Source organism: Pseudonaja textilis, chromosome 3 (assembly GCF_049901715.1).
Source record: "Pseudonaja textilis isolate UNSWEBS1 chromosome 3, rPseTex1.2, whole genome shotgun sequence".
NCBI classification, from domain to species: Eukaryota; Metazoa; Chordata; class Lepidosauria; order Squamata; family Elapidae; genus Pseudonaja; species Pseudonaja textilis.
This window is the reverse complement of record NC_141992.1, coordinates 199,517,202-199,535,994: the sequence shown is the minus strand read 5'-3', so window position 1 is coordinate 199,535,994 and position 18,793 is coordinate 199,517,202. Positions and strand designations below refer to the sequence as shown.

The window sequence follows — 18,793 nt, the reverse complement described above, 5'->3', positions numbered from 1 at the left end:
CCACTTGGTGGTTTGTCTGTGTCCTCAGGGTCACCCGAGTGGTGCAAATGAGTGTGGAGTCCTTTCAACAGGTCCAAAAAAAAAAAGCTTCACACCCATTTGCACCACTCAGGTGACCCTGAGGACACAGACAAACCTCCAAGTGGCCTCAATGACCCTTTAGAAGGATGCAAATGACCAGCTGCATCTGCAAGGAATATGAACCCCTGCATTCCTCACCGTCCTGTCAAGAGTTGAAGAAGCTTCTTGGATGAGAAGCAAAACATCTTACAGATGATCAGAGTTGGAAGGGGCCTTATAGGTCATCTAGTCCAACCCCCCGCCCAAGCAAGAGACCCTACACCATTTCTGACATATGGGAGTCCAATTTCTTCCTGAAAGCCTCCACTGATAAAGCTCCCACAACTTCTGAGGGCAACTTCTGTTCCAGGGGTTGGTTGTTCTCCCTGTCAGAAAACTCCTCCTTATTTCCAGGTTGAATCTCTCCTTGGTCAGTTTCCATCTATTATTGTTCCTTGTCTGGCCTTTCGGGTGCCTTGCAAAATAGTCTTCCAAGAAAAATGAAGTCCAGTTGCCTCTTGGAAAACAAAGTCCACCTTTGAGACAGCCATGGCCTGGATGATGAGAATCTCTGTCAAGCCCCCGTTAGAATCTGACTCAGAAGGAGAGGAGTAACAGCCGACAGGGAGTGGGAGTGGGGCTCTGGAGGTTGTGGAGGAGGCTGGGGAAGGGCAGAGGCCGGCTGGGCAGTCAGAGGAAGACCCAGGCCCATCCCCTCTCCATCCTAGGGCACTGCAGGGAGGAGAGGATAAGGGAGAAACGTGAATGGCATGGTCTATGGGGGAGGAAGAGGCCCTGATCCCCTTCATGGGCTGCAGCTGTGAGGACTGTTTAAAAGGGCAAACTGCGCATGGCCCAGTGCTGCGTGAAATAATTCTAGTCTGTCTGTTCTTATCTGAGTTCTGGCGTCCTTCCCGGTGTGTGTATTTTGATATCTGTGGACGTCTTCAAGCCCTTATCCTGCCTGGTCTCCTTAATGGCTTCAGTGTGGTTTGTGTCGTTTTTTCTATTTATAATATATACGTATTTTGAGTTTGAACGGCATTTCTTCCTTTTCGCAACTGTTTGTGGGGGAGTTTTTTTCTCCAGTCAATGACAATCGGACCTTTGAAGCCAAGTGGAAGGAATTGAAGGGACTTCACCTGTTTTTGTGACTTTGTTGCTTTTGTATCCCACCCTGGGTCCTCACCACCTCCCAAGTGTGACAGGGGCACCCCAAACGGCTCGCCGCCTGCTGCGCTGCCCCCCACCACCACCACGCCCCGAAACGTTCCAAGGAAGAAGAAACCCCAAAGGAATGAAGAGCTCAAGGGACAAACGATGACTTGGGCCGCCCCACCTTGCTAATGTGCTGGCAGAAGGCCGGGATCGCGATCATCTGGCTCAGAAAGTTGAGGTACGCGGCCACCAGCCCCATGATGCTGCACCGGTTGAACATCGGCAGGTTGTCCTCGTTGAGGATGGCGATGTCCTTGCGGGGGAGGGGGGGGAAAAAGGGGGGAAGGGAATCAAAACGCACCTTGGGAGCGTTTCCAGGTAGGCAGGTGGGCACTGTGGCCTGCATCTTATTTTTATTTATTTTTTTATTTAGATATTCTGCTGCACCTCTCACTGCCCCCTAAGGGGGGGGTCTCTCCTCCCCCCACCGGGCCTGGCCTTCCTCCCTTGGACCCCCCCCCCCCAGGATACCTGCAGAGCGATGGCCAGGCGGATGAGGTCGGTGACCACTTCCTCGTTGGCCAGCTCGATGGTGATCAGGGCCAGAGACGTGTAGAGCAGCTCAAAATTCTTGTGCACGTTGTCGACTTCTTTGCAGCCCAAGTAGACGTGCCGGTACAGCTGTTGGCCGTGCTGAGTGGAAGGAAGGAAAGAAAGGGGCCCAGTGCAGCATGTGGGGGTACATTGATGCTAAAAAGCAGGGTGGGGGGTTGGTTCCTCCCCCCCCCCTCCTCTACTCCTTTCCTTCCTCCCTCCCTCCCTCCTTTCCTTCCTTCTCTCCATTCCTCCCTCCTGTTCTTCCTTCCTTCTCCCTCCCGCCCTCCTTCTTTTCCCTTCCTCCCTCCTGTTCATCCCTCCTTTTCCCTCCCTCCTTCCTTTCCTTCTTTCCTTCTCCCTCCCTCTCCATTCCTCCTTCCTGTTCTTCCTTCTCCCCTCCCACCCTCCTTCTTTCCTTTTCCCTCCCTCCCTCCTGTTCATCCCTCCTTTTCCCTCCCTCCCTCCTTCCCTTCCTTCCTTCTTTCCTTCTACCTCCCTCTCTCATTCCTCCTTCCTGTTCTTCCTTCCTTCTCCCTCCTTTCTTTCCTTTTCCCTCCCTCCCTCCTGTTCATCCCTCCTTTTCCCTCCCTCCCTCCTTCCCTTCCTTCCTTTCTACCTCCCTCTCTCCATTCCTCTACCTGTTCTCCCTCCCTCTTTACTTTCTTCCCTCCCTCCTCCTTTCCTTTTACCTCTCTCCCTCCATTCCTCCCTCCTATTATTTCTTCCTTCTCCCCCTTTCTTCTTTCCTTCTCACACTGACTCTATTTCTCCCTCCTTTTCTCCCTCCCTCCCACCCCTTCTTCCTTCCATCCTCCTTCCCTCTCTCCCTTCCCCTCTTCCTTCTTTCTTCCCTCCCTCCCTTTTCTATAGCTGCCCACCTTAATCAATCACTCTGGGCAGCTTACAATTCCCAAAGTATAAAAACAATGAAAGCAATAAAAAGCATTGAAAAACAATTTTAAAAAAATATCCCAAATAAATATACACAGCAGCCAAGATAATTTGTCCAGGTAGCGGTGAAGCCAGGCAACAGGGCCCAAATCCATTTAGGGGCCCCAGGGCTTGGGGAACAGAGCCAGGCCTTTTAAGTGTCACAAAGTGCCCAGAAGGGAGAATATTCCACCCAGGGGAGCCATGGCAGGAAAGGCCCATCCTCCACTTCCTGCCACCTGACACAATTTGACATGCGAGGCTTAATCGGCTAGATCTCCAAGCGTGGCCCCTTTAAGGCTTGTGGACTTCGCTGTCTGGGGGATTCTGGGAGTTGAAGTCCACGAGTCTTAAAGGGGCCACGCTTGGAGATCCCTGCGCTGGTCTGAATTTGAACGGAAGTCTCTTAAAAGTGGGCGTTTACCTTCTTCATAAAGCTCACATCTTGCCGGGAAATTTTGTCTCGCTTTATCTTCAGATCAGACACGTCCGGGATGATTCTAGAAGGGGGAGGTGGAAATAGACTCGTTTCTCATGGAAACAACAACTGACAACGACAACGACCAACTTGCAATCCTGGAAACCCTACCCCACTTCTTACAGATGACAGTCCAGTCTCATCTGTCTGTCTGTCTGTCTATCTATCTATCTCTATGTATCTATATATATCTATCTACCTATCTCTATGTATCTATATCTATCTATCTATCTATCTATCTATCTATCTATCTATCTATCTATCTCTATCTATCTATCTATCTATCTATCTCTATGTCTATCTATATCTATCTATCTATCTATCTATCTATCTATCTATCTATCTATCTATCTATTTATATCTATCTATCTATCTATCTATCTATCTATCTATCTATCTATATCTATCTATCTATATGTATCTATCTATCTATCTATCTATCTATCTATCTATCTATCTATCTATCTATCTATCTACCTATCTCTATGTATCTATATCTATATATCTATCTATTTATCTATCTATATCTATATCTATATCTAGCTATCTAGCTATCTATCTATTTATCTATCTATATGTATATCTATATCTATCTATCTATCTATCTATCTATCTATCATCTATCTATCTATCTCTATCTATCTATCTATCTATCTATCTATATCTATCTATCTATATGTATCTATCTATCTATCTATCTATCTATCTATCTATCTATCTATCTATCTATCTATATCTATCTATCTTTATCTATCTATCTATCTATCTATCTATCTATCTATCTATCTATCTAATCTATATCTATCTGTCAATCATCCATCTATCATCTGTCTGTCTCTCTATCTTCACACCGTCAAACAGAATAACAGACTTGGAGATCATCTAGTCCAACCCCCCGCCCAAGCGGGAGACCCTACACCGTTCCTGACAGTTGGCCATCCAGCCTCTTCTTGAAAGCCTCCAGGGATGATGAAGCTCCCACAACTTCCGAGGGCAACTTCTTTTCTATCTGTTGAATGTCCTCATTGTCAGAAAGTTACTCCTCATTTCCAGGTTGAATCTCTCCTTGTTCAGTTTCCATCCAGTCTTCCTTGTCTGACCTTCAGGTGCTTTGGAGAATAGCTTGACCCCCCTTCCTTCCTCTCCTAACCTCTCAAATTTCGTTCACTTCCCCGCTTCAGCTACCCCGAGGCCAGGACCACCCTTACCGTATCCCTCGAAGCTTGGCTCTGTTGTCGTGCCGGTCAATCAGGTTGTGTAGGATCTCCAAGACCAGCTGCCGCAGTTCGGAGTCCTCCATGAGGGAGGTGGAGAGCAGAGGGTCCAGGAAAGGCGCCGAGAGGACCGAGGCGATGCTCTTGGCGTTGTAGCCAGAGGTCACCTGCCGAGGAGGCCCGCAAAAAAAACAAAAAACAAGCAAGATCCCCAATTTGTCCTGCATAGGCACGGCTGGCAGCCGCTTGCATGGGGCCAAAGCAGGGGTCTCCAATCTTGGCCCCTTTAAAAAGACTTGTGGGCTTCAGCTCCCAGAATTCCTCAGCCAGCAAAGCAGAGAATTGGAATAAAATGCAGTCAATTTGAGATGGATGTCAAAGACAAGGAAATTAAATTTCGGGGTCCCCCCTGCAATCTACCCCAAACAGTCCTACAAATGCATTTTGCCCATCCAAAGTTTGCTAAAGGGAGACTCAACATTTTTTACTACCTGTTCGGTGGGCGTGGCTTGGTGGGCGTGGCAGGGGAAGGATATACTGCAAAAAAAAACCTTCCCTCCCCACCCCACTGACCTGCTTTCCAGCTCCGTTCTCCTGTGCAGGGCAACCAAAGGACACCCAGCCCATCAGCTGGGACTCCATTGGAATTTCCGCTACCAGTTCTCTAGAACCGGTCAGAACCGGATGAATGCCACCTCTGGGATTCAGGTGTCCCCCTGGGGCATTGCAACCGTCATGAGTCCCTGCCAGTTGCCGAGCATCTGAATTTTGATCCTGTGACGGTGGGGACTCTGCCGAGGTTGTAAGTGTGAAAAACGGTGCCATTGTAACTTTGCACACTAAGTGAGCAGTTATAAGTCAAGGAACTACCTGTACGACAAAGGGATGCTGAACGACAGGGCTTCGTTCACAGGTAAAGGGCCTTTGTCACCCTTGCCTTCCGAAGGCTACCCTAGAAATCATCAGCTGCGCACTGCAAGGTCGGGGGATGCTGGGAGTTGTAGTCGGTGATCAGGAAATCAACGTGATGGTCATCTGCCATCCCTTTGATCCGGCAGAATTGGCACATCGAGTGTGGCCGGATCCTCTAAACAGGCTCTTCAAACCTGGCCCCTTTAAGATGAGTGGACTTCAACTCCCAGAATTCCCCAGCCAGCTGAAGTCCGCTTGTCTTAAAGGGGCCACGTGTGGAGATCCCTGATCTAACAGGACAGACGTCAGGTTTCCAATAGACGCCCTCATTAATTCATGAGCCTCGAGCCAAGTTTCAAAAGAAATCCGATCCTTTATTACGTTCCCAAGTGCAGTCGGCTCTGCCCCACGTAATTTACTGCCTACCTATGACCCTGTTTCCCCTGCTTCCTCCCAGGGTGCGTCATCAATCACATTCTCCAACAAAGCATTTTCCCAGGCTGTGGGAAAGTCACTTCTCCCGGCCGGCTCTGGTAACCTGGGATCCAATCTGGAGAAAGGAATACGTGGAATGTGCTTTCTGGTCGTGGTAATTGAGCTCCTCCACCAGTTCTTTCCCCCGCACCCTTCTACCTATGGCAACTGGAGAGCAGGCCAGGAATGCCTTACGAGTTGACAACTGGAATCCTTGCTGTTAGGGATTAAGGGAGTGTCAACTCCTAAAAAACATTTCTATGCCTGCTTTGGAGTTGCCATGAACAGAAGGGGGAGATTCGAAAGAGCAACGCAGCAGTTTGGCACCGAAAGCGCGCTCCGTTCTCATCTCGCAAAGATTGCAACTTAAGCGCCTGGAAATTCCTGCTACGCAAATCTCTAATTGGAGAACGTGATGGATGACTTTCGGCTAGGAACGTGTTTCGTTGCACGAATTAGGATACCCCCAGAGGGGTGGAGGTGAAAACCAGGGTCGAGGGTGACAGTGAATGACGGGATCTCAGAATCAGCTTCACGCAGGTCGTGCCGACATGTCCGCTCCTTATCAATCCTTGGAAGTTTTTTGAAGCTTGGCTCGAGGATCATGATTCAATGAGGGCAACGGACGGCACCCTGACAGGGAGCTGGAAGCCCCTCTGGAGAAGCTGCCCCCCCCAAACTCAGCACCTCATCCCACGCCTCCAATCCCAGAATCCCCTCTTACCATCAGCAACGACCGTAGCAGCATGATTTGAATCCGCCTTGTTCCCAAATCCCTGTGAGAACAGAAAGAGCGAAGAAAATATTATACCCTGGAAGAAAACAGGGGGGGGGAAATCCAAGGCTGCAGCTTGTTGTCAGGTTTCCAAGTGATGAAATTCATTTAAAAAGAAGAAAACAAAGTCCATCTTCCGAGACAATTTCTTTTATTTAAATCAGGGGTGTCCAACCTTGGTAACGTTAAGCCTGGAGGACTTCAACTCCCAGAATTCCCCAGCCAGCCAAGCTGGCTGGGAATTCTGGGAGTTGAAGTCCTCCAGGCTTAACGTTACTGGTTGGACACCCTGATTTAAATACTTCTATTGGGGAATGTGACTTTGGGGGGCTGTTTCTAACTTTTAATATTGTGGGGTAGTTCCGGGTTGTGTCTGATCCGGAATTACCACCACGGACTTTGCCCATTGGACGTTTTCCTAAATAAAATAAATTGCCTTGGAAGACGGACTTTGTTTTCTTCTTTTTAAATGGATTTCATCACTTGGAAACCTGACACATGTCAGTCAGGGCTGGGGCCGACAGCATTCGTGGCTGGAAAACCATCCAGGGTGGGACAAGAACGCCGTCAATCTGGGGACCCCAACCTCGCCGGTCCCAGTCGGCAGAAGCAAAATACACCCCGAAGGATCTTGCTTGCAAAAGCCGTCTGTGGACCTTTCAGAACAGGGAGGGGAAGGGGCTGCAGAGAGGAGGAGGGGAAGGGGGAGGACTCTGGGGCGCTAGGCAGTCTCTCAGGTTTGGCTGTTTCCTTGCAGACGTTTCATCACCCAACTAGCTAACATCATCAGCACTAGGAGGGAGGAGGGGTTGTGGAGTTGAGGAGGAGGAGGAGGACTCACTGAGCTGGGTGGTTTTCTTGCAGACGTTTCATGACCCATCTAGGTAACACCATCAGGGCTAGAAGGGAATTTGCACCTTCTCCCACTGATGATGTTAGCTTGTTGGGGCATGAAACGCCTGCAAGAAAATATCCAAGGTTAGAGAACACCCAGGACTCCACAACAGTCATTCTCCTCCTTTTCTTCCTCCTCTTCCCCCCTCCTTTCTACAAATCTAGCACTGATGATATTGCCTAGTTGGGTCATGAAACATCTGCAAGGAAACTACCAAGCCCAGAGAGCACCAAGGACTCCCCACCCTAGTTTCAACCATGGCCTAAAAGATTGTCCCATATTAGTCCAGGCATCCTAACAATTCATACAAACAGTGGTGCTCTTAAGCAATTAGCAACAGAACCTACATTTCTATATCACCCACACTGTACAACACTCACTAAGCAGTTTTATAAGAGCCTCTTGCCCCCAGCAACCTGGGTCCTCATTTTATGGACTTGGAAGGATGGAAGGCTGAGTCAACCTTGAGCCAGCCAGGATCAAACTCCTAGCAGTGGGCAAAGTTAGCCTCCAATACTGCACTCTAACCACTGCGCCACCAGAGCCCTTCCTTCCCTTCCCTCCCTTCCTTCCCTTTCCTTCTTTTCTTCCTTCCTTCCCTTCTTTCCTTCCCTTCCTTTTCTTCCTCCCTCCTTCCCTTTCTTTCCTTCCTTTCCTTCCTTCCTTCCCCTCCTTTTCTTCCTCCCTCCTTCCCTTCTTTTCTTCCTTCATTTCTTTCCTTTTCTTCCTTCCTTTCCTTCCTTCCCACTTAGCAATAGCCCTTAGATTTGTATAGCGCTTCACAGTGCTTTCCAGCCCTCTCTAAGCCACGTACAGAGTTCAGCCTATTGCCCCCCCCCCCCCCCACAAACAATCTGGGTCCTCATTTTACCAACCCCGGAAGGATGGAAGGCTGAGTCAACCTTTGACGATTGAACCGCTGACAGTGGGCAGAGTCAGCCTGCAATACTGCACTCCAACCATTACACACACACCCCTCAAGGCTCCTCCTATTATTAATACCAGACTGCAGAAAGGAAACCAGGACAAGGAGGTCGACACGAACCCGAGCTCGCTGGTGTCCAAGGTCTGGGAGGTCACCCCAAAGACAGGGACTTTCCCCATGATAAACATCATGATCTCTGACCGCTGGTAATCTGGCAGGTTGCTTCCGAAGAAACCTGCAAGCAGAAAATTTTATCTTTACCGACCAAGAAATAGTATCCATCTATTTCAAGCCATTTAGCTCTCATCAGCCAGCCTTACCCCTTCTCTGGGATTCGAACCAGGGCTGCTTGCGCATTAGGCAGAGGGATATTAAGACAAAAAAATGGTTTCTTGTGAAAGCGACTGCCTACGAAGGCTCCAGGACGGGCTGAAAGCCCATAATTTGGGTAGGCCAGGTTGCCCTGATAGAGAAAAAAAACACCTACTAGCTACTCCAAAGACGGGGAATAGCAACAGCATTTAAACTTATCTACCGCTTCCCGGTGCTTTCCCTTCCTCTCTGAGCGGTTTGCAGAGTCAGCCTCTGCCCCCCAATCATCTGGGTCCTCGTTTTACACACCTCGGAAAGAGGGAAGGCTGAGTCGATCTTTAATGCAAGAATAGCGGCAAGGAATTTTTCCACATCTCATCAAATCATTGGACCACTTTTTAGAACGGCCACTTTAAGACGGGTGGACTACAACTCCCAGAATTCCCCAGGCCAGAAATATTTCAAGGTTTGGACACAAGGTTTGCAGAATCCTCGTCCCGGCTATAACATTCGTCCGTTTGACTGAATTAAACAGCAGTCATACAGAGGAAAAACTAGAGGGGACCCTTATTATTATTATTATTATTATTATTATTATTATTAATAATAATAATAATAATAATAATAATAATAATAATAATAATAATCACACAGTCAGCCAGATGTTCAAACTGGGTTTGGCATTTTTGTCTACCTCTCAAGTCCCCACCAAGGACCTGGGATAGGCCAATCTGGATGTTTGATGCTGTTACAGATATCGCCGCAGGATGGAAGCGGTTCCAAGTCAAGCTGCCTTCTGCAATTGACCGATGGCGAATGTGTCAATGCCAGTGATGGTGTTCAAGTGGGTGCTCCAGTTGTTTTGGGACTGCGCCTAAGGCCATAGTCGTTCTATTTCTATTTGTAGATCTTCGTATTTTGCTATCTTCTCCCGTTCTTTCTCTTCCCTTCCGCTCTCTCCAGGCATTGCCACATCCATTATCTAGTCTTTTTGTTTTTTGTCTTTCTTATCGACAACGGTTAAGTCCGGGGTGTTGTGTGGCAGGTGCCTGTCTGCCTGGATGCGGAAGCCCCAGAGCAATTTAACGTCTTCATGTTCTGTGACTTTTTCTATTATTATTATAATCGTTATTGTTGTTGTTGTTATTTTGCACCAAAGGGATGAAAAGGTATCAGAGTCGATTCATGAACTGGAACAGAGCTTCGTAACCAGGTCGGCCAACGAGAGATGAATTGGGAGCTGAAACTTTAAGAGAGAATCTTGGGCCTGGTTTATCTTTGTTCTGTGCTCAGCTCTAAAGTGAAATAGAAACCAACTTGCTTCCTTGCTGAAGACTAGAGTTAAGGTCTGGACCTGTAACATTTATTTATTTATTTATTTTTATTTGTCAATTGCTTACAAGATAATAGGTATAAGTAAAAATATACTTATGAATACATGAAATGGGTACATATAAGAAAAATAAAAAGAAACAATAGGACAGGGACGGTAGGCACGTTGGTGCGCTTATGCACGTCCCCTACAGACCTCTTGGGAAAGGGGTGAGGTCCATAGTAGACAATCTAAGGTTAAAGTTTTGGGGGTTTGGGGAAGAAACCACAGAGTCAGGTAGAGGATTCCAGACATTGACCACTCTGTTGCTGAAGTTGTATTTCCTGCAATCAAGTCTGCTTCTGTTTGAGTTTGCTCCATGTTGGAGGAATCTACAACTGGTACTGTAAAATTGACTTCATGTGTTTATAAAGAAGTTAACGGAGCCTCAGCCATCTGTGTTTACTTTCCTGGTGCTGAATTTACGCTGCCAAACTCTGAACAAAAGGTACCGTATATTAAAAAAAAAGTAAAAATAAAACACCAGGTGAGATTCCACCCTGCACACTCACCGATGGTTTGAATGATGGCATTCTGGACGATCCGCTCATCGTTGTCCTTAGTGGGGGCAGAGGAGGCAGCGTGGCTGTGATCTCCCCTCGTGTTGCCCAGTTCGAAATCCACACTCAGGCTCAGGTGCTTCAGCAGGGTGTTGAACACCTCCAGGACGGTGGGTCCTGCCCAACGAAAGCGTGGTTAAAAATATTTTCATTTTTATTGCTTTTAGAAATAACTCAAACCCGACACCGTTGTCTTCTTCCCTATTTTCTCCGCAACAACAACAACCCCGTGAGACGGGTTGGGACGAAAGAGGGCGACTGGCCCAGAATCAACCAGCCGGATTTCATGTCGAAGGCGGGACTAGAACTCACCATCTCCCAGCCATTGGCCCAGATCACTCTCAGATTATGATCGCTTGAATGCCTAAGGTAGGACTAGAACTCCCTGTCTCCTAGTGATTGGTTCTAAGCCTAGCGGTTAAGGCATCGGGCAAGGAAGCAGGTGGCCGTGAGTTCAAATCCTGCCTTAGGCCTGAAAGCCAACTGGGTGACGTGGAGTCAATCACCAGGTGACTGGGAGTTCTAGTCCCGTCTTAGACATGGAAGCCAGCTGAGAGACTGTCCAGTCCCTCCCTCTCTCTCTCTCCCTCTCTCTCTCTCTCAGTCCAACCCACCTCACTTCTTCGTAGCCAGCTTCCACGGCTAAGGAGGGACGAGAACTCAGGGGCCCCCCACTTTTTAGCCTTGTGTTTTAACTCAAACCAAACAGAGGTCAGAGCCCCAAACCCCGGTCCCTCCTGGCACTGATAATGTTTCCTAGTTGGGTCGTGAAACCTATCGAAAAGAAAAGAAAACCCCACATCAAACACAGAGAGCATCAAAGAAATCACATCCCTGTGGAGATTTCCTGTCATCCAGGTTATGACAGTCACAAAGATGTTTTTTTTTTTTTTCAAGAGGCAACTGGACTTTTCTGGGTTTTTTCTTTGAAGACATTTCGCTTCTCATCCAGGAAGCTTCTTCAGTTCTGACTGGATGGAGGGGAATGGGAGGATTTATACTCCTTGCAGACAGCTGGTCATTTGCATCCTTTTAGAGAGGCATTGAGGTCACCTGAGTGGTGCCTCCAAGTGGCCTCAACGGCTCTATAAAAAGGAGGCAAATGACCAGCTGCCTGCAAGGAGTATCAATTCTTCTATCCTCCACCATCCGGTCAGAGCTGAAGAAGCTTCTGGGATGAGAAGCGAAACGTTTTCAAAGAAAAACCAAGAAAGTCTCTTGAAAACAAAAAACACCTTTGGGACAAAAAAGCCACAGTTCAACCCTCAACCACAAATATTCCCTTGGTGCCCTGCAAATTTCCTGACGTTTTCCCAAGGCTACGAGAGGAGGGGTCGGCCTAAGGTTACCCAGTGAATTTTGGGCCAGAGCCTGGCTCTGAACCTCCAACCCAGGCTGGCCTCCTGGACAAGCCCAGTCAGTTCTCCATTTCCAGAGGTGCCTTCCACAGCTGACTCACCCAAATGGCCCTTTTGCCTAGGGCAGAACCCGCACTCGAGTCTTCCCATCCCACGTTTGGCAGCTTACTCACTAGACAAACCGGCTCTGTGAGCCCCGGGCATCAAATCAATCACCTCTGTAAGTCAAAACGTGACTCAATCCATCCCTGCCAAAAACTCCTCATTGATCAAACCTCTTTGTGTCCGCTTGCGCGAAAGTTGACTTGCGGGGCTTGTTATGAACCCAAGACGGGTTTTTCTAACTTTAATACAAAAAAGCGAGACTATCTGTATTTTCTAGCTCTTCCGAGGTAGAAAATACAGATAGTCCTCGACTTACTCGTTTAGTGACCGTGTGAAGTTACAACAGCACTGAGAAAAATAAGCTATGACCATTTTTCACCCTTATCTCAGACTCAGCTTGCTGTCCGGATTCCAGCCCTCACCCTAATTAAATCCTGAGCCTCGGGCCAAACTTCAAAAAAACTTGAAAGATTTGATCAGGAGCGACATGCTGGCGTGATCCGTATGAAGCCGAATCTGAAATTTTATGTAATTTACGATCCCCTGTGACCCTGTTTCCCCCATCCCACACCTCTGGGTGTATCATAATTCATATTGTCCAACGAAACACATTCACGGGCTAGGTGTCATCAATCACATTCTCCAACAGAGGATTTTCCCGCCCAGATTACCCGGTCGCCTAAGTTACAATCTCTGTAAGAGAAGCTTGGAATGTCCATTTGCCGTCTGCTCCTTCAGGGGTTTCTTTCGTGTGGCAATTTGGAAGCCGGCCTAGGAATGTTTTACAAGTTGACACATACCACCGTTGCAGCACCCTTGTGGTCACGTGATCAAAATTTAGAGGCGACTGACTAGTATTTGTCCCAGGGTCATGTTAGTCGTATGCGATCCCTTTCCCATAAGCCAGGTCAACGGGGGAAACCAAATTCAGTTCACAACAACTGCAGCCATACAGGTCATCAAAACTCAACCAATATCTTGCTTAGCAACCTACATTTTTCACCTCAATCGTGGTCGTAGGTCGAGGACAAACGTGTACGAACTACCAAACGGACGCACAATTTGGGATGGTGTGTGGAAGAGACAAGGCAAGGAAACACTGCCTAGACTAGAGAATGGTCAGATAAAAGAGGATTTAGCTTAATAACAAGAGAAGCTGCTCAGACTGCAAAACAGACGGCGGGAGATTGGCACTCTCAGACCTGCAAGATTCTGTTAACGTAACCTGAAGGGAACAGTAACAATAAAGGAAGAAATGTAGTAGAATATATTATAGCGTTAAGTAGAGACTTACTCTGTAAGCGTTTGTTATCTTGCTGTTGTAAAAAAAAGATTTCCTTAACCTTTCACTTGTTGTAAAACGATTATAAACACCTGCCTGCAATCAGCTACATCCCTCTTCTATTAAGACACCTGATTCTCCCACCTGAATCCACCTGATACATTTCACCCCAGCATTACACACACACACAGACACAAGCAAGGTAGCCTACCTCTCTGGGAATGTAATTACCTCCATTCGGAGGAATCCACACCATTGAAGTATGCTCTTAATAGCCTCCTTAAGTGGTCAATTGTGATCAGTTAGGAGGACAATAAGAGAAGAGATAATGAAAGATAAACATTGCCAAAGCGGGGCCTGTCTTTTGCAGGAAATATGTAAATCTAAGCCAGAGAGTTTTACAGTGCAGTTACTCAACTTCTAAGGATCTTAAAGGTATAAGAAGGACAGAACATCTTTCTGTATTTTGTAGAACTTTCCTCCCGTGTCTCTTGTGATGTTCTAGGAAGATCTTATCCAGATCTTTGACTTTGATCAAGGAATAAAGTCTGCTCTCTTTTGATTTGCAAGCCTTCGTTTAAGTCTTTGTTTTGGTTCATTTTTGGCTTAAGCAAACTGCCAGACCTTACATCTCTTTACAATAGAAGTGGGGTTAGTCCATTTGGGTTGTGTTTCCTGCCTGGTTTACCTGAGAAGGCTAACGAAGCGACAGTTCTAGGTTTCCTTTTAAAAACAGATAAAAAAGAAAATGAGGAACATCATGAAAGAACATCTTCAGAACCCAGAATCTTGTTGCCATCACCGTATACGATCTCTTGCAGTTAGATAACCCCCCCAATTAAAATTGTCTGTGGCAAGGCTCTTCAACCTTGGCAAGTTTAAAACTTGTGGACTTCAATTCCCAGAATCCCTGAGCTAACATGACTGGGAGGAGGAGGAATTCTGGGAGTTGAAGTCCACAAGTCTTAAAGCTGTCAGGTTAGAAGACCCCCGGTCTATGGAGATTTCGGCTTTTCACACCCATTTGCACAACTCAGGTGACCCCCGAAGACCCCTGGGATAAACCTCCAAGTGGCCTCAACGACTCTTTAAAAAAGGATGCAAGTGACCAGACACCTGCAAGGAGCGTCAATTCTTCCCCTCCCCACCACCATCCAGTCAGAGCGGAGGAAGCTTCTTGAATGAGATGAGAAACATCTTCAAAGGAAAAACCAGGAAGTCCAGTTGCCACTTGGGAAAAGAAAAAAAAAAGCCCCTTTGGGACCCTATTAAAAATGTTCCGTGAAACAGTTAAGAGCAGAAGACGGGAGAAATCATTCATAATTCGGAACCAGTTTTAATTTATATATATAAAAGCAAAATACCCCTCATGTATCATCACAAAAACTCCAGAACAGTAAAGCCTACAGACTTGAAATTTGGCCTGTATGTTCCTCTTGGCTTCTAGGGGCTCACTAAGAAAGGTGACCATCAGAGCATTTAGAGTATTTCCATTATTATTATTATTATTATTATTATTATTAGGATTATTAGGATTATTAGGATTATTAGGATTATTAGGATTATTAACACGCTCTGATGCTAAGGAGTTCTACTCCCCCTCCCCACCTGAAAAGAAATCTCTTCCAAATGCAAAACACAAGCAGAGGAGTTTCGGTTTTGGTTTTACTTTCACAGCTTTAGTCCAGAACAGTTGAGCTAAGCCACGGCCAGGCTCCTTGCTGTCTCCTTGCTCACACACTCTTCCAGTTTCCAAACAGCCCTCCACGCTCTCACACACTGACAGGACGCTAGCCAGGTGAACACCGATGGATGCTGGTAAGCAGAGGCAGAATTATTTTCCTCCCTTATTTTCCTCCCCAAAAAACTAATCCCCACCACATAGTTTCGTAGCAAAGCACGGGGATCCGGCTAGTTTTGAAATAAAAGAAAGGACAAGGGGCGGAAAAAAAAACCAACCAGCTGGATTAGCAAGTATATTTTCTGCCTTACGTAGCAGGAACCACTGAACAACACTCCTCCTTTTTGCTCTGGGGAAAATCCTCACCATCTGGGTCTTCTCTCTTGACTTCCTGGCACCGTTTGCCATCCTGGGCTGCCATTTTAGGGCCCGATTCTGTTTCCTGCCGACATCCACGCTTCTTTCTCTCTGCTCCCAAGGTCTCTCTCTCTCAATTCGGGATCCTGCCAACTCCCGACTGCCAGAGCTCAGCTAAGGTGAGCCAGCAGATCCTGGATCTCATCCCCAGCTTAATTATCTCTAATTAGCCCTTCCGTGCTGTGATTTTCCCCTGAACCATCCCTGACATTTGTGTCCCGACAGCCTCTAATAATAATATGGTCCCATCACGTTCTTGCTTACGCGAGTAATTTCCTGTCTCACTTCCCTGACGTAGCAACTTTAGCCCCCATTAGCACTTATTCTGCCCAGGGAGGAACAGCAGAGACAGAGCTCGGCTAATGGCCAACAACTGAGCCCAAAATTTAGGTTGCTAAGTGAGACACATTGGCTGAGGGTTCTTGACCCGCTTTATGATCTTTCAAAGCAACCTAGAACTAAGGAGGAATTTCCTGACCGTGAGAACAATGAATCGGTGGAACCGCTTGCCACTAGAAGTTGTGGATGCTCCAACACTGGAAGTTTTTAAGAAGAGACTGGACAGACATTTTTCTGAAATGGTGTAGGGTTTCCTGCCTAAGCAGGGGGTTGGACTAGAAGATCTTCAAGGTCCCTTCCAGCTCTGTTATTCTATTTCTATTCTTATTCCTATATTCTATTCTATTCCTATCCTTTCTTATTCTATTCATTCTTATTCTATTTCAAGTCCATTCCATATTCTATTCTATTCTTCATTCCATTATTCTGTTCCATTCCATTATTCTAGTCTATTATTTGATTCTCGGTATTCTATTTTGTCTATTCTATTCTATTCTATTCTATTCTATTCTATTCTATTCTATTCTATTCTATTCTATTCTTCATTTCTATTCTATTCTTCTATTTTATTTTTTGATTCTCTGAATTCTGTATTGTTCTGTTCTACTCTGTTATTTTATTCGATTTTCTGTTCAATTTTATTTTTTATATTTTTTTACTAATATTTTAATTAAAGATATTTCATCGTTTTATATCACTTTTCCAATCTTTGCAGCACTCTAGCATCAGTAATACTCATATATACACATCAATCACATTCCTTTTTCTTCCTGTAACTATATACATTGCCATTAAGTTTAAGGTACCTCTTAAGTTACCTTCATATTTAATCTTTACTTCTATTTTCTAACCATTTATACCATGTGTCCCAGACACAAATAATATTCTGTTTCTCCTCTTTCTTTTAATTCTAATGTTAGCCTGTCTATTTCTGCACAATTCTATTCTATTCTATTCTATTCTATTCTATTCTATTCTATTCTATTCTATTCTCTATTCTATTCTTGCCCCAGTTGTGATTTAACCTGGTTGTTAGGTGAAATCCAACTCTCCCCATTGACTTTGCTTGTCAGGAAGTCGCACATGGTGATCACATGATCCCCGGAGTCTCAAGTGCCTGAATTTTGTTCATGGGACCAGGGGACCACGCAACAACAGTTGCAAATGTAAAAAGCGGTCCTAAGTCCCTTTTTTCAATGCTGTTGTAACTGAACAGTCGAACAGCCACTAAATGAATGGCTGTAAGTCAAGGACTACCTATCCACAGGAAGAAGCCACATATCCAAGGGCACATTCCTAACAACCAGCCAGCTGTTGTAGCCTGTGGGCCACCAGTCTCTCCAGCAGCTGAATCAGAGGAGGAGGAGGAGGAGGAAGAGTGGGAGTCAGGATCAGCATCAAGGCCACCTGAGAGCTCCGAGGGGGAAGAGGGAACGGAGCTGGCAGAGAGAGAAGAAGAGAGAGAGAGAGAGAGAGAGGTGGGGCCTGGACCATCCATCAGCCCTTAGATGGAGAGTCTACAGCCTCCAGGCTGATGAGGAAGAGAAAGAACAGCTGGGTCCAGTGCCTGACGCTCAGATGCACAGAAGGCAGAGGAGAGGAGAGCAGTGGAAATCTATGGGCCGGTCCTTGGGACGGAAGAGCCACGGCTGCTAGCGAAGCCCCACCTGAGCTCTGGGGATGCAAGGCAGGGGGCGGAGATTAATAGGTGTGGCAGGCAACTATTCATCTTCCAGCCAGACAGACTTGTTAGCCTGCGGTGAGAGAGAAACTTTTCGCCGAGGAGAGGAGAGCAGTGGAAATCTAGGGGCCAGTCCTCGGGACGGAAGAGCAACCGCTGCTAGCAAAGCCCCATTCTAACTCTGGGGATAAAAGGCAGAGATGAATAGATGCGGCAGACAACTACTCATCTACCTGCTGGACTGACTTGTTAGCTTGCGGTGAGAGAGAAACTTTTTGCCGGGGCTCCTAATTAAAGGAATCTTTTGAGTTCACATCAGAGGGTCCGTAGTGTTTGGGGATCTGGGTGAGAACCCCAGCCTTTTGTGTCCCTCTCCCAAAACTGCACGCCAGGCAGAGCTGACTGGACTCACCGATGGATCCCTTGGCCGCGATGGCCACCGCCTCCAGCAGGACTTGGATGATCCCAGCTCGGACGCGGGGCGAGTCTCGCTTGCAGCTGTCCAGGTGTGCCAGGATCTCCTGTATCACGTGGTGGGAGTATTGGGCCTTGGAAGGAAAACAGAAAGGACACACCATTGGCACCTCTTCCGGGGTAGTAATCAAGACAAAGTCCTCCCCCCGCCTCCAAGGAAGGCAAAGGAAATTTTTGTGCTGCTAAGTCCAAATGGAAACTGAAGAACAGGTTTGGGGCGTCGCAGGAAACGAAGAGGAACCGCTGCAAAGTCAAAGGAATGATTTCTAAAGCAGTGTTGGTCAACTTTGGCCCCTTGAAGATGGGTGCACTTCCACTCCCAGCATTCCCCAGCCAGCGTCTTTAAGATGGGGGGACTTCAACTCCCAGAATCCCCAGCCAGCATGCTTTGAGATGGGTGGATTTCAACTCCCAGAATCCCCCAGCCAGCATCTTTAAGATGGGGGGGACTTCAACTCCCAGAATCCCCCAGCCAGCATCTTTAAGATGGGGGACTTCAACTCCCAGAATCCCCAGCCAGCATCTTTAAGATGGGGGACTTCAACTCCCAGAATCCCCCAGCCAGCATCTTTAAGATGGGGGGACTTCAACTCCCAGAATCCCCAGCCAGCATCTTTAAGATGGGGGGACTTCAACTCCCAGAATCCCCAGCCAGTGTCTTTAAGATGGGGGACTTCAACTCCCAGAATCCCCAGCCAGCATGCTTTGAGATGGATGGATTTCAACTCCCACAATTCCCCTAGCTAGCATGCTTTAAGAGGGTTGGACTTCAACTCCCAGAATCCCCCAGCCAG

The 18,793-nt window shown here is 47.0% G+C and overlaps 1 protein-coding gene across 1 annotated transcript in view; it reads right to left on the bottom strand.

Annotated features, from left to right (window-relative positions):
* Positions 1-18,793, bottom strand: part of EFR3A (EFR3 homolog A) — a 43,270-nt gene that overhangs the window by 12,235 nt on the left and 12,242 nt on the right. The window contains 8 exon segments of the mRNA XM_087931866.1: positions 1,400-1,531; positions 1,750-1,911; positions 3,170-3,245; positions 4,432-4,604; positions 6,548-6,599; positions 8,539-8,653; positions 10,615-10,779; positions 17,938-18,073. Of these exon segments, the coding sequence (XP_087787992.1) occupies positions 1,400-1,531; positions 1,750-1,911; positions 3,170-3,245; positions 4,432-4,604; positions 6,548-6,599; positions 8,539-8,653; positions 10,615-10,779; positions 17,938-18,073 (1,011 nt within the window).